The sequence below is a fragment of the Theobroma cacao genome, chromosome 4 (genome assembly GCF_053813885.1).
Source record: "Theobroma cacao isolate CCN51 chromosome 4, ASM5381388v1, whole genome shotgun sequence".
Classification (NCBI taxonomy): Eukaryota; Viridiplantae; Streptophyta; class Magnoliopsida; order Malvales; family Malvaceae; genus Theobroma; species Theobroma cacao.
Window position 1 is genome coordinate 3,165,243 of NC_142642.1, and position 21,941 is coordinate 3,187,183.

The 21,941-nt window shown below is 36.5% G+C and overlaps 3 protein-coding genes across 6 annotated transcripts; 1 reads left to right on the forward strand and 2 right to left on the reverse strand.

The window, feature by feature from the left end:
- Positions 1 to 24: 24 nt before the first annotated feature.
- On the reverse strand, positions 25 to 9,458 carry LOC18601129 (putative alpha-mannosidase At5g13980). 3 transcript variants are annotated; one of them, XM_007031963.3, is made up of 29 exons: positions 8,958 to 9,457; positions 8,786 to 8,869; positions 8,375 to 8,463; positions 7,954 to 8,128; positions 7,731 to 7,850; positions 7,453 to 7,536; positions 7,295 to 7,366; positions 6,632 to 6,745; positions 6,396 to 6,496; positions 6,220 to 6,313; positions 5,956 to 6,123; positions 5,779 to 5,868; positions 5,574 to 5,639; positions 5,422 to 5,478; positions 4,739 to 4,958; positions 4,475 to 4,614; positions 4,182 to 4,253; positions 3,973 to 4,029; positions 3,818 to 3,889; positions 3,080 to 3,127; positions 2,769 to 2,888; positions 2,459 to 2,524; positions 2,238 to 2,350; positions 1,955 to 2,039; positions 1,530 to 1,640; positions 1,347 to 1,442; positions 1,105 to 1,152; positions 594 to 662; positions 93 to 496 (listed from the first exon to the last, which is right to left on the reverse strand). In XM_007031963.3, the coding sequence occupies exons 1-29, from the start codon at positions 9,153 to 9,155 to the stop codon at positions 269 to 271; spliced, it is 3,057 nt and encodes a 1,018-aa protein (XP_007032025.2). In that variant the 5' UTR covers positions 9,156 to 9,457; the 3' UTR covers positions 93 to 268. The 3 variants fall into 3 exon arrangements, with proteins under 3 accessions (XP_017975071.1, XP_017975070.1, XP_007032025.2); XM_018119582.2 differs by lacking the exon at positions 594 to 662 and having other exon boundaries at positions 25 to 496; positions 8,958 to 9,458; XM_018119581.2 differs by lacking the exon at positions 3,080 to 3,127 and having other exon boundaries at positions 25 to 496.
- A 1,175-nt stretch (positions 9,459 to 10,633) lies between these two features.
- On the reverse strand, positions 10,634 to 18,565 carry LOC18601130 (alpha-mannosidase At3g26720-like). 2 transcript variants are annotated; one of them, XM_007031964.3, is made up of 29 exons: positions 18,124 to 18,565; positions 17,932 to 18,015; positions 17,747 to 17,835; positions 17,406 to 17,580; positions 17,115 to 17,234; positions 16,850 to 16,933; positions 16,688 to 16,759; positions 16,450 to 16,563; positions 16,125 to 16,225; positions 15,953 to 16,046; positions 15,690 to 15,857; positions 15,503 to 15,592; positions 15,226 to 15,291; positions 15,066 to 15,122; positions 14,608 to 14,827; positions 14,359 to 14,498; positions 14,027 to 14,095; positions 13,850 to 13,909; positions 13,662 to 13,733; positions 13,063 to 13,110; positions 12,813 to 12,932; positions 12,386 to 12,451; positions 12,088 to 12,200; positions 11,924 to 12,008; positions 11,734 to 11,844; positions 11,568 to 11,663; positions 11,371 to 11,418; positions 11,135 to 11,203; positions 10,634 to 11,047 (listed from the first exon to the last, which is right to left on the reverse strand). In XM_007031964.3, the coding sequence occupies exons 1-29, from the start codon at positions 18,319 to 18,321 to the stop codon at positions 10,829 to 10,831; spliced, it is 3,048 nt and encodes a 1,015-aa protein (XP_007032026.2). In that variant the 5' UTR covers positions 18,322 to 18,565; the 3' UTR covers positions 10,634 to 10,828. The 2 variants fall into 2 exon arrangements, with proteins under 2 accessions (XP_007032026.2, XP_088661602.1); XM_088805476.1 differs by lacking the exon at positions 17,932 to 18,015 and having other exon boundaries at positions 18,124 to 18,562.
- Positions 18,566 to 19,469: 904 nt separating this feature from the next.
- Positions 19,470 to 21,251, forward strand: LOC18601131 (midasin-like protein). The gene is given in 3 exon segments (XM_007031965.3): positions 19,470 to 19,934; positions 20,327 to 21,080; positions 21,083 to 21,251. Coding segments are annotated over 3 exon segments (1,161 nt in total). The 5' UTR covers positions 19,470 to 19,553; the 3' UTR covers positions 21,109 to 21,251.
- Positions 21,252 to 21,941: the final 690 nt, after the last annotated feature.

Genomic DNA, 21,941 nt, shown 5'->3' on the forward strand with positions numbered 1-21,941 from the left:
TGTTTTCGTTTTGATGACTCGGGCTTATGCAAAAGACAGCAATGTCATCGTCATGCTGTCTGGTTCTGGCTGTTTGGTGTAACAAGTTTGGCTTCTAAAGGAACAACTAAGACAAACTTGAGTTTATTATATCAGAATCCTTTGTGGCCTAACTATCTTAAAGTACATTACACAGTAGAAGAGAAAATTTCCCTCATTGAAAGCAACAGAGGATTCTGAATGTCATGCCTTTTTCGATAAGAACATGGTAGAGCATTTTTGCAGACACTCAAGCATCGAATACTCTATTGGAGGAAGTTTGATCAAGGTCAATGACAAAGGTGCGGATTTCCATTGGAGCAAGCTCCACCACCAGTTTTTGGGGATCAACAGGTCCACCTCTTGCCGCCTTGGGATATTCTCCTGAAGAGCCTTCTACTTTCCAAACAAGTCTCTTCTTCTCCATTACTGCTCTTTCTTGATTGGCAGATAAGCTCACCTCTGTCACCTTAGCAATCTAAAGAAAAGCATGATAAAGACAGTGTGAGATATTGCTGTAAATGATTTCGAAACAAAAAATGCCAACTAGAGCCTGGAAAATTCGTTGCCTCCACCTTCTTGCCTGGGAACAGCTTCTTCAGTTCCACACTAGTCACTACAGAAAGAACACTGTCCTCTCCGATCTTTTGTGTAATTCCGAAAGCCAATGCAAACAAAAAATAAGAACTCAAGGCCAGAAAAAAAAAAGTCATGTAGATGGTTATTGAAACTACTTTGTCATGGAAAAGGAACAAGGAAAAATATAAAACGATAAAAAGATGTTCCCAAAAGAACTAATCTGGGGTCTTTTCGGCACTGTGACGGGTTGGCTCACCTTCAAGAATATTTACAGTAAAAATAGCAATTTTAGAATTTCCAGAACATGTGAAAGCTATTTTGTGGAAAAATTGCCTGCTTAGAACAGAGAAGCCACCATAATATATATTAAACTTTTCCTAAAGTGTGAAACCACTCTCTTTTCCTTCTAGATTCAAGTGGAGAGACATTGACTTTAAAGGCATATCCCGGGTAAAAATTTTCTTAAAGCAAGTACAAGATGATTTAAGTGAAGTAGGAAAGGCTAACCTCATACAAATGTGCTAACCTAAGAAGAACTTTTCCATCATCAAGCTCCTGTATAGAAAGGAAGGGGAAATGTCAAGCAGCTTGCATGTCAAATTTTACTGCCGAACTACATATTTTTTGCCGCATTCTAATAGGTTGTAAACTCCACAGAAAGCTTATCATCTCTTGCCTTAATCTTATTAATTTAAAAGTCTAACAAAATAATGGATAATGTGTTTCCCATGTATGGAAACATCATCTACCTGGAGAGTTATAACAGCAACATTATCAGGTAAACTGTAGGAGGAATCGATCCCCGAGAATGTGGGTACATGAGAACTCATCCAGTTATCTCCATCCTGCCAAGAGAAAGTTCCTAGTCACAAACAAATCCACAAGACTGGAATAAACAAGGAAGAGAAAAAGAAAGAAAGAAAGAAAGAAACCTCTTGTGCAATTGCTAACAGGAGGGGTGAGTATATCTCTTGGCCAAGAGAACGACGCCACTTAGCACCTTCTCCTAGGGGGTCAATTCTGTAATAATATTTTCCTTGTATCTGAAAAAATTTTGGTGATATATAAACAGGTTCTAATTGTCAGAAAAAGCATAATTTGTAGACAAAAGTACACGTACAAAACTTTAAAACAAAGATTACAGAGGTTTTATACATATGACTAAGTTATTAACCCTTAAATTAAAAGCCAGGGTTAGTCAGCAATTAGTGAAACTAACTTCATTTCAACTATTTGTCAACAATCTGTTGAGAATTAGATAAATTATCATCAACCAAGTCTTGAGACACAAGTCTAGATCCACCTGATAAAGGAAAATGTGAATTGCACTCGCAGGATCTGGATAACATTAACTTACAGTTAGTCCTCTGCAATCATCAAGAATGCAGACTGTTTCATTTAGAGCCTCTGCAACACCTCTGGAGTCATCAAGTAGCAGCCTCCTAAATTGCCATAAAAATAAAAAATCATCATTCTGGCCAACTATCGCATATGCAAGAATTATACCCTCAGGTATGGCCATGCCATAGAAATCCACAACTTTTACTTATTGCCATTGGGAGCTTCAACATTCACAAAGCGCTATGGCCAAGGCAGTATAAAGTTATTGAAAATTGAGCAATTGACAGATGATGACAAACCTATGGAGCATCAACTCTATTTGTCCATCCACCATGCTAGATCCTCCAAGAGATCGATCTACCAGGACCGAAAATTCTTTCTTACTATCTTGAATGTAAATTCCCAAATTAATCTGAATGGACAAATATAATATGAGTTTAAAAAGAGTCGCTCATTAAGATCAATTCTCTAAAAAAATAAAGTAATCATGAGGAACAAAGTTACTTATATAAGAACATACTGGGTAATAATTTCCAGCAACCGGTTGGTTTACTTCCAGGTCCCAGTCTGTCCTAAAATCACGAATCTGCAAAAAGAGGGAAAAAAAAAAGTCCATAGTTTGTCATGCTAAGAATAACTAGTTACCGAGTATGAACTCAAAGAAATGTTTCTGTGTTATAGCTTAACGCAAATAACTTGCAAAGATATTTCTCACATTCTTGGAAACATGGAGACAACACAGTATGGATTAAAGCTTCAGGCTAACAACCATTCTGACCGTCAAAAAAATAAGACTTATGGCTGAACACTGCAGCATATATTCAACATACCCGTTTAATAAAATCACGTCCATTAGAATCTGTGTAGAATGTTTTACTGTTTTCCAGAGAAGTTGTAATCTGAGTTGCAACTTCTTTGCCAAATCCATCGTCAATTGGCACAGGCCCAACCTGAGATTCAGAAACCATTAATATATACAACCCAACATGTCCTGCTCGTGCAAATAAGATAGTGAGAATAATAAAAGTAAGATGCATACCAAACTAAAGAAATGAGAACAACGAAAGACTATCACTAAGAATCAAACTACGCAAGACTATATAAAGCCACAAGGGTTGAGAAGGCCATTTGGTAAACTCACAATGAACTCGACTTCAACATGCTCTTTCTCCTTGTAAAGTCTAGTGGTCTGCATACATTTTGTCAGAAAGAAAGCTGTAATGTCTACTAAAGATAAGAGATCTCAAACTGTGAATACCATATCTGTTTACATTGGAAAAAAAACATCATAAAAATGAGAAAGACCTCTACATCTAATTTCATGGATTCTGTTAGTTACATCGACCAGAGTAAGAGCGTTGCTCTGGAAAATTTTAGTATCTTATATCAATGGCCAAGATGGGGGCTAGGGACAAATTTCCTCCACATATTCTACTTATTGTATCTCTGAAGAGCCATATATTCATGCATAACTGAAACAGAAAATATAATACATTTCTCACAAACAGCTTGAAAAGGCTCTACCTTCCAAGACACCCATGAGAGTGTACTGCATATTTAACCCAATAAAGAGATAGAAGAAAGTAAACTCATCATTTAAAGGTGAAAAACTGCGGTCCTGCACAATTTCCTGAATTTCCAAGAGCAGACAAACCAGTAGCCATTACAAAATATACCCTCTCCATTTATTAACCTGCTACATTTTAATGGGTTCATATTTTAACGTTTACATACTATTCTATGCTTCTATTGATATCCATTACCTTCTAAAATTTCACCCTACAACGCAGTTGGTTTACTATTAGTTCAGAAGAAGACAGAATTTTACAGGGGAAAACATTACACCAACAGAGAACAAACATTAGAAGAGGCAAGGCACCTGAAATATCCACGGATTGATCTGTTGATGCAGCTCCTGTACTAATGGTCCTCGAATAACAGTCAAAGAGGCCTGAAACTTAACAAGATGTCTCAGTTTATAGTTAAGGTAATTATTTGTTTCAAAAAAAGCTTTTATTAAGAAATATTACACACCTGTTCAGGCTTTATGAGATATGTGCCATTTGGACGGAAAATATATGCCCCAGAGTTCTTGTAAAAACACCAAATTTTTATATGAGAACAACTCACAAAGGAAGACCAAACAACTTTACTTAATTTCCAAGCATGCAACAGCAGATTATAAGAGAATAGAGAATACTAGTTTGTAACACATGACGAACTTCAATGTTACATATGTATACCTGGGGCTCTTTGTCATTAGTTCCATTATATCCAGTGTAAAAACTAAATGATTGTTCCACCGATTCCTCAACCTTCAAAAGTTTCAAATAAAAGCATTAGCCACACAGTTTTTTATCCTCATACCTTGCACTCTCTCTCTCACTGCAGAAAAGGAAGCAACACAAGGTAACAGCAATACTGAAATAACAGTTGCAACAGCCTCATATAGTCATATGTAACTACAGTTGAAAAGACACCAACAAAAACAAATGCTTGGAGAAGAAAAATAAAGCATTAAAGTTACGTTACTCACCAAGTTTCTGCTGTTGACATAATTTATGATCTTCCCTTGAGACGCAGAAATAGTAAGCTTTAAATTTCCTTCACCAACTTGAATACCTGATTTTTCACACCTCTGAAATTTGTATATAGATGATTTGGTAGAGCCAGCTCCTGAAATCCGAAGTAGAAACAGATGTCACAATTGATTTGCATTTGATAATCAAGGAAATAGCATCCATACTTGTTCAACTTGATAAGAATACTTTCAATCAGTACAGCAGCTACATGAGTAAACCTGTCTTTTCGGAAGTAGAGATGGTGTAAGTGTTGAAACCAAGAGGTGGAACAGATACTGTAAATGCAAGCCAATACTTAGGTACAGCTTTTGGGTTGGTACCAAAGTATGCCCTAACATAATAGTTTCTTAGGTCCACATAAGCATCAACTGGTGGAACAAGCTGTGATTCGATTTCTCTTCCCTCAGAATCATGAACAATGACATCTTCATTAACAACCTACAGCAAACCAGATAAAGAAATGTCATATTCTTACAGCAAGGAAGCCTGATAGTCATATTGGGAACTCACTAAGATTTTCCTTGGTCCACTTTGATCATCTAAGATGCACACCCAAATAACTACTCTGGCTGCAATGTTATCAAATGATTTTAGACATACAATTGCCTACATTTGAAAAGCTATGTTGCTCAAATTCAGTCACAAATGTTGTCCAAAATGGGTATGTTCAATTTTTATAAAATTTTTTCCTTACCCTTATTACCCATGTCCAATACAGGTATTTTAGGAAAAATAAAGGGTTGAAGCAATATAGATCTGAAGCATTACAAAAGAAATCTTTAAAAGCAAAGTTTCACGAATAGCCACATGTATCAACAGAATATTATGTTATAAGCTCCTTAATACACAAAAAAGAGGAGTCCAAGACAAACAGCAATGTGACTATCAGGGAAGTACTCACTGGAAAACGTATTACATCCTCTCTCTTCCATCCCAAAGAATTGTAGACCACAACAATCTGTAAATGAGAAGAAATTAATGTTGAATAAGTTTCTAAGTTAGAGTTATCTATGAGAAAGAAGAACAGAAGACAGATTGAAATGTCCTCCTTACCAACTTCTTTCCATGAGACAGGTCAATTTCTGATGCAGGACAGTAAGTTATATTCAGAAGTGGACACTGGGAAAAGATCAGAGAAAAGGGGGATATGAGGATGCATCTCACATGTCAAACTCCTTTAGCTAAATTTCATATCATTAATTAGATTAAAAATCAGTCTTACTCATGAAACTAAATTTCATCAGTCATGACTTTTTACCTGCTGGAAATTGGCGGTTGAGTGCCCACATCCATTGGATGACTTTGAATCGGCCAAGCAAGCAAGTGAAGATGCAACAACCTTCTCAGACTGCAGAAAGATGACAAACAAGTTCACGACTTTTGACAAAAGCGAAAAGAAACCAGAATCCAAGAAATTGTGAGGTGAAATCTGCACCTCTATGTATCCCATGGATAGTCTTTTTGCATAATCATCAGCCACGTGCTGCTTCTCTGTACCAGTAACAGCATCATGATGCTGAGCAATAGCCAAAGCATCTGCCAATGAGTCTGTATTGGGCCCTGAATCACTTCTCCTTTTAAAAAATTCGAGTTGCCTTGCTGCCTGATCATACATTCACAAATATGAACTATATGTGTAAATGAAAGAGATTAATTGAACTATTAATTATAATGTATTAAAACAGTCAAAGAACAGTACCAGATAGTAGCCACTCATTATTCTAACATAGCGTTTTAAAGCTGGTCTACTTGTAAAGTATCCTGTCCAGTAAGCATTTACACGGTCTGCGTAACTGGTAAGAAATACACTTCAATTTCTAAGAAAAGAACAGGTGAGAAAACTAAGATTTAGAGCTACTCAAGCAATAAACTCACGGAAAGTAGTCATCAGTCTTGAGTGGCCAAGATTTACTCATAGCATATTTAGCATCAGTATATATAGATGGAGTTGAGTAGAAAGCATTGACACGTCCATCCTGCAATCATTCATTCAAAACTACTTATGGTTCAGATTAACAACATGACATCTAGAGAGGATAAAAAACCATGAGGTAATGCATGCTTAAAATCCAGTTACCAGAAAATGAAATAAAACTGAGATGAACACTCACCTTATTCACATAATGAATAAGCTTATCCATCTGCCGAAACCAAGTGTGTGCGTACTGATACTTAAAATCTGTTCCCATGGTCCACATTATGTGATTTGTTCTAGTTATGTTCGCCTGCAAATGAAATAACAGCTTTTACAATAAGTATCAAATGAAAACTTGCTTTCAGGACAAATATGGACAATTAAATCGAAGATATGAATTCTTGAAGATAAAAGACAACATAGTTTTCAAATATGTTAAAAATTTACCAAAATTCTCTGACAGAATAGAAAACCAGGAAGATCTTATTAAATACTGTATAGTTTAGAATGGATGAGGATATTCTGTTCCTCCTGAAAATGGCAAAAGATACAATTTATTGCAAAATGCAAACTTGCGGTGCAATCAGTACTTTGGTAGATACTAAGTTGTAACTTCTTCTAAGTGAGGTCATACTTATAATGATTATCTTCAAGATTGTATCCAATAGCAGGAACTTTGCCAAAACCAAATAGCACAAGAAGCAAAGAGGAGACATTTTAAAAAGGAACATTAAGACCAAATAGCACGAGAAGAAAAAGCAAAGAACTTAACAGAGTCCTGTATAGAGCCAAATTTCCAAAAGAGAGGTAGGGAAGAAACCAAGATAGAAAATTCAAATGGCAACTTAATTTCATTTACCTGTGATATTGCAGCGGCCACAAAGTCGTTCACTCTGTCTTGAACATTGTAATCAAACAAACTAATATCATCCTACATCAGAGGGAACCAAATTTACACTAGAACCACGTACATATTCAAGAGACTGTCTAAACTGACATCATTTTTACGGAGCTTACCTGAACAATAGGGGAATCATCATTAACTTCAAAGTAGAAACCTGGTGGAGGTTCATAATTTTTTGGAAATGCTCCAGCAAAAATCTGCAATACAACTAAGTTCAAGTGAACACTAACTGAAGAATAACATATAATGATATACCTACCCAACCATATTTTGAAAAGGAAAACAAATCAGTAAATGCAACAATATAATCACAAAGTTGATGTACAACATGTGATATCCAAGGGCAACCGTGTAAACACCAAGTACAACTAAACCAAACAACGCTCTTTACCTGAGCAGATGAGCCCAGGCTCTTAGAACCCCGCCAGATAACTTCGAGGCTCTTCTCTTTTTTTCGCTTAATCCTGTCTTGGTAGTCTATGCGGCCGAAGAAAAATGAGTCAAATCCAACCTACAAAAACAGTAACACAATACTATCTAAATTATACTGCTTGAAAGTGAAAAACACTAAATTCAGGAGGCAAAGTAGAAGCAGAAGTTACATATACACTTACTTCTGCTCCCAACAAGTAAGCCTGTACTGCAGAATGTCCAAAAGGATCAATTTGCCATCCAATTCTTGGAGTGACACCAAACTCCTCTTTGATGAATCGATGTCCAAGAGTTGTCTGATCAATCATGTCTATGTAATGTGGCACTGCCTCATCATGCATGCACATGCCTCCATTTCTGGAAGAAGCAGATGAAGAGCATGAGGGGAAGTACAAACTCAAAATTGGGAAATAATAGCAAAGAACTAGTGTTTAAACATGCAACTAAATGAGTTCTCAGAAATGTAGAAGGCATTTATATATATTATGGAGAAAGCCAATCGTAAATACTAAAGTGCAACCATTGCTGTTTGCATTTATCGCTCTTTTCTTTTTTCACTTTTTTGGGGAGTGGGGTTAGAAAAGGGTTGATGTCACGTATTACATGAACTCTAGTTGCCCCGAGCTGACAAGATTCTTGACTATACTCTGCATTAGCTCACTCTGATCTCTCCACCATCGCTGAAAAAATGCCTGCGTAAATCAAGGAAGACAATTTCAAGATGACATAAGACAACTAGAGACACAAAATATGCAAACACAAAAAAAAAAAAGAAGTTATGCATTATGGTTTCCATAAACGCCACATATTGGTAGTACAATTGGGCACACCACCAAAATTGTTTAACGCAGCGCTTTTAGACAAACAATATGAATTGGAAGTCGGGCTTCATACTAAAGACACAGACATACAAACAGAATTTGAGATTTCATTCTTTCCTCCAAACGCTTTTCGAAACCAAAGACCACGCAATGGATGATCAAAAAAGCAGAAATAAGAGACATATATACTTGCCTGTTCAACATATATGAATTTCCGGTTTTTGTCAGCCAACAGAGCAGGCACTATAGAATCCAACACATTCTGCACACAAGCCCCCTAACAAACCAACAAAAACACACAAACAAAGAAGGAAATTACAAAAAAGAAAAATCTTTTAAGAGAGAGTGGAGGGAGAAAGAGCAACCTGGATAGAATTGTTAGAGCCAACATAGTACTGATCAACGGTTTTTAACCAACCAACATCGTCATGGGTGTGAGGAACCACATGAACATTGATTTTCCCAGCAACTATACCTGCTGAAGTGTTATAAACCATGTACTTGGATTCTGCGCATAAAATCCCCAATAATAGCAGCACAGCGTACAACCCAACAATCGCCATTTTTTAAGTTTTACTTGTTTCTTGAATCTGGGTATCTGAGATTCCAGCAGTTCTCACTCTTTGGTGTTGAAGTAGTAGCAGTTGGTTTGAGTCAGAACCGGAGAGTCAAAGTCACGATGATTCATAACAAGTTTTGGCTTCAAGTGAACAAGGCTTTCGACAGATGTGTGTCTTCAGATGTCGTAAAAAAAGACAGTAAAGATTTTAGTCAATTTATAACAGACGGCTTAACTGGTAAGGGAAAGAGGAAGACTCGCACAAATGTTTGTGCAGCAAATGGAAACTGCCATTCTTCGTTTTGACTTCCTTATTAGTACAAGTGTGCTTCTTATCCAAATGCATTGGAAAGGATTTTAAAAGGGTAAAAAGAAAAGACTCCTTTATCATATTTTCAAGCTTCCTTAATGGATTGACATTAAAAAAAATTACAGAGTGGCAGTGCTCTGCTTGTCAATAAAGCATGGATATTTCATTTGTTTCTGCTACTTTCTCTGCTTTCCTTTCACCCTTTTTTTCATTCTGGTGTAAAAGGCACGAAAATACTTTGGGTTGGGGCCATAACCTGAGTCTTCAAGTGCACTTGAAAAGTTTTGCTTTGCTTTGCTTATAAGGGGAAGGAGATTGGGGTTTTGGAATCATTGGATTTGCACTCAGTTACCCAAACTTGGAAATTTAGTGGAAAGAAAGAAGGGCAGGTACGATTTATCATAATCCACCCACCAAATTCACTGAAAATTACTGAAGTTGTAGTAGGTGTAGATATGTGGTCATTACCTATTTTCTTTAGAATTGTTTTACAAGGTAATGCAGTACAAATATTTTATAGCAATAGCAGTGAAAGTAATTTGAAGTGCTAGAGTGCATGAATTACTTTTATTTTAAGACGTTTGTTCTTGTACGTACAAATATTTTTGCTCTCAACCTTACCTTATTCTCTTAGACCCGTTCACTCACACTTCTCTCTCTTAATTTGATTTTATATAGTTTTTTCATATATTTCTTCCCTAGTCATAAAATCTATTACTTCAACAACCACATAATAAATTTTTAACCGTGATTTAACGTTAAAGTTCAATATCAGTTACCTAACATTAAAACTCTTTTTAATAATGTTATTCATTACCTGCGTTAAACTTTACGTTTGAGCAGCGATCAATTCTGAAACTACATGCAAAACCTTCATAATTTATTTGATGACTTTTCCAAACTTACAACTTTCTTACCTTAAAACTTTCTCAACCCCTTTGCCGTAGGTAAACATGTATATGCATGGCATTGCGTAACAAATGAATCAAACTCTTGCTTATGTGACACGCAGCATGCTTATTGCTAAGCAAGAAAATGCCTCAAAAACAGTCAACTTCAATCTCTTGCTAAGAGATTCCTTCAAGTGTTTCGGATCAGCTTTTGGCTATCTCCTCTCCGGTATAATACTCAGATTACTCCTTTTGCCAATAAGTTATATGCTCATAGATGCCTTGTATAAATGCAGGAATGGACTACTATTTATTTTTTTCTGCTGTTTTCTTTCTACATAACATACAACGGTGAGATTTATTCATTTTAGCTGCAAGGGAGAAAACAGAGGCATATGAAAAAGAAGGATTGGTGTTGAAACGCCAAAGTCTCTCCAGAACTCTCTCTGGAACGTAGATACCCCAAGCATTTCTCTTTCAAGCACCAAACATTTGGAGGTTACCTACATTGATAAGGAAAGTTCGGATCTCCATTGGAGCGAGTTCAACCACCAGCTTAGCAGGATCAAGAGGTCCTCCCCTTACCACCTTTGATTCTTCTTCTGCGGAGCCTTCTACTTTCCAAGCTAACCTTCTCTTTTCCATTTCAGCTCTTTCTTGGTTTGCAGACAAACTCATCTCTGTCACTTTATTTATCTGAAATGAAGCCCATAGTGAGATCAAATTTATGGCATATCCGGCAGCTCATCAAGCATACTCTAGTCACAAGCCGATTGCTCTTACCTTCTTGTTTGGAAACAGCTTTTTCAGTTCAACACTTGCCATCACAGAATAATCCTTGTCCTCCCCAGTCTTTGATCAGACATCCACCAAAGAAATGAATTAGAATCTATCCCATTCAGTTGAATATGTGGAACCACAAAATAAAGCTCGCAATAAATTAGAATCTATCCCATTCAGTTGAATATGTGGAACCACAAAATAAACCTTCTATAAAAATTAGACAAAGGGAGGAGTACCTCGTATAGGTGAGCCAATCGCAGGAGCACTTTTCCATTTTCCAGCTCCTGCAATGTTCAAAAATAGGAACAAAATTACTATCCAAAGTCAACAAAAAAGTGGCATGCACTCTACAAGGTAATCTCACAAAATTACATCTTCAGGGACATCATCCTTCATGGACATTATGACGCCAGTTCAGTGACTTGTTCTTTACCTGGAGAGTTATTATGGCAACGTTATTTGGTAATGAGTAGGAGGGATCAATTCCTGAAAACGTTGAAACATGGGAGCTCATCCAATCATTGCCATCCTGCAGAAAGGAACACCAATGACCTAAGCATGGAGGCCTGATGCCACTAAATAAAGTCAAGTTTCTATACCTGTTCTGAGAAAGCTAAAAGAAGCGGAGAATATATCTCTTGGCCAACTGTGCGGCGCCACTTTGCCCCTTCCCCTATATGATCAATTCGGAGGTAAAATTTTCCTTGGATCTACAAAATCCAGAATTTAGTTACATTTTGCACATTTAGAACCTGGGACAAAGAACATGAATTGACAAGCAATACTTACAGTTAAACCTTCACACCCTTCAGGGACACAAACTGTTTCATTTAATACTTCACCGACACCTCTGAGGTCATCATGAATCAACCTCCTATAAATCAACAAATGTTATAGATCATGAACAAATAAGTAGCCATAAAAATACAAAAGCAAGGAAAGATGCAACAGACCTGTGGAGCATAAGCTCAATTTGACCATCCACTAAGCTGGATCCCCCCACTGAACGATCCACCAACACTGAGAGCTCTGTGCTATCGTCTTGGAGGTAGATTCCAAGATTAATCTGGAAGAAAGCAGTTTGAAAGGCAAAGAAGAAATTAAGTTTCAGTTTAACGCAGAAAATTTATGCATTTACCAGACTCTAGCAAGCAGAGCAGATATCCTTCATGATTTATATTAGAGAATATCTGGGATAGAGCTGTAATTTATAGGAAAGAAAATTTGCAATTTTCACAGGAAGAAACATACTGGGTAATAATTTCCAGCAACTGGTTGGTTCACTTGAAGGTCCCAGTCATTCCTAAAATCTCGAATCTGCAAACATTAGATTTAACAACCACGAAGCAAAAGTAAACATCATTACAAACAATTCAGGAGTAGAATTTCATTTAGGTCAATGAAACAGTAAATTAACAGAAAAATAAGTAACAAGTGTTCACCAAGTAGAAAAACAACACTAACAAGTTTGGCATCCACCAAACTCTGATATTAAATATCTAAAAGAATTTACGCTAGTATGTATGTGTGTGTGTGTGTGTGTGTGTGTATATACATACATACATACATATACATATAGTAAAAACTGTATTCAACGTGGCTTTTGGCCAGAAAGAAAGAAAAAAAAATGCAAGACTCAGGAATTTGGTAGAATGGCAAGCAACAAGAATTAACATACCCGTTTAATGAAGTCACGTCCATTAGAATCTGTGTAGAATGTTCTGTTAGTCTTCATAGTTGTTGTAATTTGAGTAATGATTTCTTTCCCTATCCCATCATCCACAGGAATTGGCCCAATCTAAGATTATGCACATAAAGTCAGTAAATCCACCCAATTGCCTTTTCAACCTTGTAATAACCACAAACAAAGACTCCACCTTGTCCTGCAAGAAATTTATGAATAAAAACTAGAAAATAGATTAACTCACGGTGAACTCAACTTCAGCATGCTCTTTTCCCTTGTATACCCTGGTAACCTGCTCATGCATGCAGCATTCTGTTACTGAAAGTAGAAGACACAAGATATTTTGGGTGCAAACAAAAACAATAAAATTCTTGTTCTCCTAATGGTAACTACATTGCACAACTCCAAAACAAAATATACCCATGAAGAAGAAATTCCCAGATGCAAGCATGAAGGTGGATATTTTTAGTACAATTTAGAGAAAAGAAAGAAAAATGGAGGAGCAACTGACATGAACAAAGGTTAAATTTAACCAACAGGCATTCCACTAGAACATAAGTTAGAAAAAAATGTATATATAATCCCCTTTTTTAAAGTTCAATAATCAACAAGAAACCATACATAACTGCTTCTTTGTGAATCTAGACTCTGCCTCCGAGCTTTAAGAACTTACTGTTGCACTACTCTTAGTCCCCAGCTTAAATTCCATGGTTTAGAAGGATGACATGCGAACAATTATTTCAGATGCGAGAATCAGAAAAAGCTATGAGGGCTTCATATTAGAAAAAAAGGTTCCAATGACAGAAATTGGTGTATCAAATGTGTTTTTAATAGGCAAATCACCTGAGATATCCATGAATTGAGCTGTTGATGTACTTCATCCAACAAGGGACCCCGCATGATAGTTAATTGAGCCTGCAACAAACAAGTCTCAGTTTTCCTTCAGAAACTCTTTTTCCACAAGTATAATAAATCAATAGAGAAGGATCATTGTTGATTGACATGAAATTTGACCAAATAAAATCAGATACCTGGCTTTCAGATTTGATGGAGAATGTACCATTTGGACGAAAAACATATGCCCCAGAAGCCTTGAACAAAATATCAAGCATTTTGCAATCAGTAAATTTAAGATGCTTCTTTTTCTCCAAGTGCAAACTTAATGAAAGAACAAAACATTAAGCACTGTTATCTAGAGATTGAACTACCTGAGGATCCTTATCAGTTCCAGCATTTCCAAAGTAATAACCATATGATTGTTCAGCAACTGCTGTAACCTTCAGTGATGATCACATTAGATAAAAAGTATGTTATCATTACAGAATCACCAATTTAAAATAGCATTACAACACAAGAAATGTTCCAGAGCAAGGGAAAAAGAAGGTTACAAAGGAAATTAGTAATCCCAATGAAAATTGAAACACAAGTTGAACTTGAGATGCAAATCATAATGAAAGAAATTTGAAGGAAAAAGAAAGGGAAAGATCTAATAATTATACTCAAAGATACATAACCAAACTGAAGAATTAACAGAGCTTACCGAATTTCTGCTGTTAACAAAACGAGTAAGTTTTCCTTCATCTTCAGAGTACAGAAGCTTTAAACTTCCTTGGCCAACTTCAATGGTATTGTTTTTACTTCCTTCATAGGTATGCACAGTTGAGATGGTAGAACTAGGGCCTTCTCATGAAATTTTAGATAACAAGAAATAGTAGGCTCTGTTAATGACATAGAAACATAGTAGCCAAAATCTTCTGACATTAAATTAAACTGAAGCAACAAAGCCAACCTGTCTGCTCAGCAGTTCCAACAATGTAAGTGCTGAAACCAAGGGGAGGCACTGAAACTGAAAAGGCAAGCCAATATTTAACTGTTTCTCTTGGGGTTTTACCCAAATATGCTTTAACATAATGACTCCTTATGTGTGACGTTGAATTTGACAGAGGGAGAAGTTGTGATTCAATTTCTCTTCCTTCAGAATCCTTGACAATAACCCTTGCACTGGAAACCTGTCACAGGTTAAAGCTCAGAGAAATACAATTAAAAATCAAATTTCTGTCTCCAAATGATTGCAATTAGATTTTATATCAAAACGTTTGTGTCAAGACTAGATCAAATTGCAAGCGTGCAGATTGAATGATTTCCTTCACTCCATTATTATTTGGGAAAGTACTACATGATCAAATTTTAGAGACATCCAACAGTTACATCCCTTGATCGCAAACGGGCCAAGAGGGAGATACTCACAGGAATTCGAATAGTTTCCTCTCTCTTCCATCCTAGAGAATTGTAGATAACAACAACCTACAATAGAGATAAGATATTAGATGATCAATCACCCTGAAAGAACTGGGTCTAACCTTCTGAAATAATTTAAGGAAAATATTTGAACTAGTAATATCCTTACCAAACTTTTTCCGTCAGACAAGGCAGCTTGTGATGGAGGACAAAAACTTATATTAAGTAAAGGACACTACAAAAGAATTGGTAAAAAAAAAAAAAATCCTTCAGAAAACTCATTGTACAGAATTATATTAAAATATGCAAACTGGATAAGAAGAAAGTTACCTGATCTAAAAATAAATAAGAAGATTATGCACATTCTCTTTCCACTCTCTATAATTTCTGCATGCTACTCAAAATTCAAAGCACCGAATAAAACTAATACCAATGATATTGTTTACCTGCTGAAAGCTTGTGACACTGTTCCCTTGACCAGTACTTGACCTTGACTCTGCCAAGAAGGCAAGTGAAGAGGCAACCGACTTCTCAGCCTAAGACAAAGGAAGTGGAAAGTATTATATTTCTGACTCAAGCTTTATAATGCCAGTAGATCTACAACAACATTGTTGGACGCAAACCCATATGCACCTCCATGTATCCTATTGACAATCGCAAAGCATAATCAGCAGCTACATGCTGTCTTTCAGTGCCACTAACTGCATCATGATGTTGAGCAATTGCCAAAGCATCAGCTAATGCATCTGTATTTGGTCCCAAGCTACTCCTACCTTTAAAGAATTCCAACTGCCTAGCTGCCTGTTATAAAAACAAATAAAGCAAAACACTTTCATAAAAAGGCTGCCAGAATGTACATTTAAAAACATAGCAACTTTTCTGAGAAAGTGACTCACCAGATAGTAAGCACTCAACACTCTGACATAACCTTTAAATGCTGGCCTGCTTGTGAAGTAACCTGTCCAATATGCATTAAGCTTATCTGCATATCTGAAAATGAGACAATATGCTTTAGCTGCATCGCAAACTTATTGGAAGACAGTACCAGAATTTTGAGATCAAACTCACGGGAAGAAATCATCAGTCTTCAGGGGCCACTGCTCATTTGCTGCATATTTTGCATCAGTATAGATGGATGGTGTGGAGTACAAGGCATTGACACGCCCATCCTATAGATTCTCCAAATTAGAAAAGTTTCGTTAAATATGAATTCAACTAGAGCTCAATAGCAGTTAAAAAAAGAATGAGATACCAAATCTCATGAGGGGAGACATTAACACATGCCCGAATGTTATGAAGAAGAAATATGAGCATGTCAAAATGAAAGAAAGATATGATTACTTTATTCATTCATCTTCATTCCTCTTCAGTAAAATTCATCAAAATCAAGTACCTGATTGACATAATGAATGAACTTGTCCATCTGTCTGAACCATGAATTTGCATATTGATAACGGAAATCTGTCCCCATGGTCCACATAATATGATTTGTTCGTGTTACATTTGCCTAAAGAAAAGAAAACAGTTAATTAAACAACTGAGTTACCCATACTGTCATAGAAATTTCAGAAGGAAGCAGAATTCTTCTTTGTTCATAAAGAAACCAATAAATACAAACTGTAAGATCCTACCTGTGCCAGTCCAGCAGCTACAAAGTCATTGACTCGCTCTTGAACATTATAGTCAAATAGGAGAACATCATCCTTCAGTTAAAACCTTCATGTTAATATATTATATATGCATGACCAAAAAGTAGACACAAAAGTGATACTTTAACCTTTTACAAGGTTTACCTGAATGGGCGGTGAGACATCATTTATTTCAAATGTGAAACCATCAGGAGGATCATAATGCCTGGGGAATATACCAGTGAATATCTGCAAGTGAACTCAGAATATGAGTGATCAAACGAATGTTTGAAATATCAACAAAAGCCACCATAAAAAGGAGTAAACGTAATATTCTTTGTGCATGAAACAAAGTTTAATCAAGGAGTAAACAGAACCCAGTTCAGAAATCAAAGAGTGAGAAAGGCATGATAGATATTAAGGCCCAAACCTGTGAGGATGAACCAAGGGACTTCGAACCCTGCCATATAACCTCAAGAGTCTTCTCTTTCAAGCGCTTAGCTCTATCTTGATAATCAATTCGAGCAAAAAATAGAGAGTCAAATCCTAGCTGCAATAATTACAACTCAAACATTAGACAATAATCTTTATTCTATAGAGTGTACCTCACGAGTACCATAACAAGTTTCTATATATCCATCAAAGCACATTTCATGAACCAAACAAAAAGCGAAATCCTGTTGAAGATCTACATCTATATATACCAAATTTCCAATCCTACCTCTGCACCAAGCAAATAAGCTTGCACAGCAGAATGCCCAAAAGGATCAATCTGCCAACCAACTCTAGGGATCTGACCAAATTCATCTTTGATGTACTTGTGTCCTAAGGTTGTCTGATCAATCAAGTCAATGTAATGTGGGGTTGCCTCATCATGCATACACATACCACCATTTCTACAAAGGAAGAAAGTTTTCCGGAAAAAAAAAATTAAACACTTATAAACAAATAGCTTTCATGAAGACGATAAATTACTCATGATTTTCTAATTTTTACTTTCATTTAAGTTGACCTAAATGCTATTATAGAAAAAGATGGGAGCACAATATTTAAGCATATTACATGAACTCTAGTTGACCGGAGTCGACTAGCTCCTTCACTATAATCTTCTTAGCATTACTCTGCTGTCTCCACCACCTTTGAAAGAAAGCCTGAAAAGGAAAACGAAACCCATTTACATGGGCAAACGAAACCCAGAAGAACGAAGGCTTCAAGAAAAAGCCTTTATAAAAGGAAAATTAAATTACCATCTCAACATAGATGAATTTTCTATTTTTATCTTCTAACAAAGCTGAAATGACAGAATCCAAGACGTTCTGTACACAAGCTCCCTGTTCAGACAAACGATCAATTCAACGACCTTAAAAATCATATCCCAAACCCCAATTTAGCAAGAATCAAATACCAAAAAAAGAAAAAAACCATGCAAGAAAGAGTACCCGAATAGAATTGTTGCCACCAAAGTAGTACTGATCAACAGTCTTCAACCAACCAACATCATCATGAGAATGGGGCACCAAGTGGACATTGATTTTACCAGGAATAATCCTTTGGGTAGTGTAGTATTCTATGTAACTTGATTTTGCACTATTCACAACTCCTGCCAAAAGGATCGCAAACAGCATGGTGATCGCCATAAAGCATAGAGCTGCAAAGGCCAAAGGGTAAAAGCAGACTGGAAAAGTTGAACTTGGGTTTTCACTCTTTTAAATGGTCAACTTAATTTTGTACTGCAAATTCCCCTTCTTTTTCTTATTCTTATTTTTTGAACTCTTTGGAGGAAAGCAAAGAGTTTGCTTGTAAGGAAGGAGGCGTGTGCAGTTTCATTTGAGAGTATTTCCTGCTGTCTGAGAGTGTCTCTGACCTTCTGATAATGACTCTAATGTCTGTTTCTCTCATCTTATCCTTTTGGTTAGAGACATTATCATATTCAAAAAACATCTGCCTAATTTGCAATAGACATTTCAGCATGTTGACGAGGCCCTCGTATTCCTTTTCCTTGAATGATTCCCAACACTTCATCACGTTACAACTGTAATTTGTTTGTTTATCCACTGCTGCTTAAAGACAATCAATTGCGAAATAAAATAAAAATAAAATTAAATAAAAAAAGACATAGACAAAGCCTTTATCTATCTACTCCTATTTGACGAACGTTCCCGAGTCATATATACACAGGGCAATAAGTAAGTATGATTCGTAATACATGTATACACGCACTAGTCTAATGTAAGTCTTGATAACCCATATTTAGGAGTAGGTTAGTTCCATTTTAAAATATAAAAAATTAAATTAATCAAATTTTTATAAAAAAATAAATAAATCAATATTAATTAAATTATAATAAAAATTTAAAATAATTAAAATCGATTTATCTCTATTTGTTTAGTCGATTATTTTGATTTAAATATAAATAACCTTTAAATATATTTTTAAAAGTATTAATAATATTTAAATTTGTAAATTTTGAATATAAAAATTAATAACAAAATAAATTACTCTTTCTAAATTATTAATATTAAAATTAAAAATTAATCTGGATTAACTTAATTTAATAAATTTGGATAGATTATTTTGAAAATAATAATCCAAGGGATTCATGCTGCCCGTTTGGGCCGTTGTTAACAAACGCGGCCTGTATTTTGCAAGGGCTTCCTCAAGCAACCCATGAAAGAATAAGAATATGTAAATAACCAGTCAAACTTGGGCTACATTATGGGCCTAAAAGGCTGTCTTATTACCCATTTGATGTTTGGTTGTAAGGATATTTCTATCCTGATTCCAGCCCCGAAATCCCAGTACTAGTACAACAAATTCTTCAAAAACCCTAGAAAATCCAAAACTTCCCCAAAATTTCAATCCATTCACCATGGAAGACAGCTTCAATGTCCGAGTCGGCAAAGCTTTTGGCTCCCTCGCTTCATCTTCTTCTTCAAAATCACAATCTTTGAGCTCTCTTTGGAGCCTCACCGACCACGAAATCGAGAAACGAGAATGGAACCGAGACAAGGAGAGTCCAGAACGACCCGAGGAGGAGGAGGGGTTGCTCGAGAAGTTTCGATGGAAGAAGACCATTACTTTCCGTGCGGAGCTTGAGAAGGATCTCGATGACCTGGACGAGGATGAGGAGGACGAAGAAGAAGCACGTGCGTCGTCGACTTCGAGTAAAGGTGGTAAACCAGAGGATTATAATGATGAAGAGTGGGAGATTAAGTCTTCCATCGGAAGGGACTGTACTCTTGATTACGAGGTTACCTCTCAGTTTTTTTTTCTTTTAATGAACTGAATATTCATGAAATGATTATGATTGAGCTAGGTGTAGTGAAAGTTAAAAACTTTTTTCAAGAAGTCGAAGTTAAATTTTTGAATTTAATACGGCTAGTAAAGAAGCATGTAGAAGAAGTGAACTGGGGTTATTTGAATTACTATAATTTTGCTTCCTTTATGTCGAAATTTAATTGCAAGAAGGAAATAGCAACAAATAAATTGCAAAATTAACTAATAACCAGAAAAGGTATATGACATTTTGACTTCCTGGAGTTATCATTTTGTCTCAGATCTTAGGATTGATATAAGGTTGTAGGTTTATGTTCTCTTCTGGCATTCTGGTGTTGATTTTTGCTTCCTGGGGTACTTGTGCAGGAAGAGGAAGATCAGTATGATAAAGTGGCTGTTGGCAGGGAGAAGACCGGAGATCGCCTTTACATGAAGGATGTAAATGACTATGAGATAGATGCAGATTCTGGCAATGTGCTTCCAACTACGTTCAGGGATTTCAGTAGAGATCCGCGTGCCAATCACATTGCCGCAAAACTTAGGCTCAAGGAAGATGCAGAAGCTGCTAAGAAAAGGCTCGAAGAAGATGCTGAAACCGCCAAAAAGATTGATTCGTTGCGGGTGTCTGATAGTGATGGACCTGCTGGCATGGATGCTCATGTTAGCACATTTGAGGATGGGAACCTGAAATCCATTTTGAAGAGAAAGGATGATGCTGAGTCAAATCCAAAGCCACAGAAACGTGTCCGTTTCGATTCTGAATGTAAAAATGATTTCAATGAAGGGTCTGAAGGAGCTGAAGATGTCCCAAAGGAAGCTTGCTTGACAGATGAAGAGGAAGCTATGGTATCCAACAAGGCCTCTACTTTACCTCAGGATTATCCCTCTGGAATTCCAGATTACTTGCGGAACCCTTCAAAATATACACGATATACATTTGATTTGAGTGATGTTGATGATGGATCAAATCGGCAAGCCTATATGGACTTTCTTAAGCTGATTAAGAGGTCAGATGCTACAGAACCACTGGCAGATGATGATCCAAGTGATCTTACAAAACCAGTTACTTTTATACCAAAGAGGAAAACCAGTGATGTCATTATGGGAGAAAGTTGCAGTGAGCCAAAACAAATCCGGGAAGATACTGAAAAGGAGTCCATGCATAGGAGAGGCTTACCTATTGGAATTGCAGCTGGGGATACCAATGATGGAGTTTGTGCAATGGAGGAAGATGAACCACAAACAATTATTGACAAGAGAAACATCTCACAGAGATCAGGCCGTCAATATCGCATGAAACCTAGCTCAGAGTCCCGTGATTAGTATTAGATCACTAATGGAATTCTGACCTGTGACTATTCTGTTTCTCTTTTTAGATGGATTATAAGCAACAGAGCTAGCAGACATATATCAGCAAGATGGTGCACTTCGTGTAGACAGAAGCAAATAAGATAAAAGAACATAGCTTTGCGTGGTTAAACAGTTTAACTTTGACTCAATCAAATGATTCAATCTTTTCCTTTTATGTATTTCCTTGACTAAACACAAAGTTCTAATCCTCTGTATAGTTGTATGCCTCTGCTTAATAATAGCATCATCCTTTGAGATATTAGTGACTGTTTGCTGTAGTATGTCCTTGATGTAGTCTGGCAAGATGAACCCGTCTTGTTTTCTCATGATCTGGAAGAACATCCACTAGAGCAGAATGTTTCCTGTTGTGGCACAAGAACAACATCCACCAGAACAGAACGTTTCCTGTTGTGGCACAATCAGCTTATAGCCGTCCGTCATCCATGCAGGGAGCCTTACTGGCTGCTTGAAAACAGGCATTTTCTGAAATTCGATCATCCTTAAAACGGAACAGAATCTGGGTATAACACATTCCACAGTTACTTTTGATTAAGAAAAGGATCGCAATGCAGGACCAATTCCTGTAGTGGTGCAATTGGCTTATGGCAGACCAGCATCCACTGCAAGGAGT

Coding starts and splice junctions, on each gene's coding strand:
- LOC18601130 (XM_007031964.3), bottom strand. CDS start 18,321: ATGGCGATCACCATGCTGTTTGCGATCCTTTTGGCAGGAGTTGTGAAT. Junction 14,096..14,358: donor TTGTTAACAGCAGAAATTCG/GTAAGCTCTGTT, acceptor TCATCACTGAAG/GTTACAGCAGTTGCTGAACA. Junction 11,048..11,134: donor AGCTGTTTCCAAACAAGAAG/GTAAGAGCAATC, acceptor GCTTCATTTCAG/ATAAATAAAGTGACAGAGAT.
- LOC18601129 (XM_007031963.3), bottom strand. CDS start 9,155: ATGGCGATTGTTGGGTTGTACGCTGTGCTGCTATTATTGGGGATTTTA. Junction 8,870..8,957: donor GCTCTAACAATTCTATCCAG/GTTGCTCTTTCT, acceptor TTGGTTTGTTAG/GGGGCTTGTGTGCAGAATGT. Junction 6,746..7,294: donor TGGCCGCTGCAATATCACAG/GTAAATGAAATT, acceptor TTTCATTTGCAG/GCGAACATAACTAGAACAAA.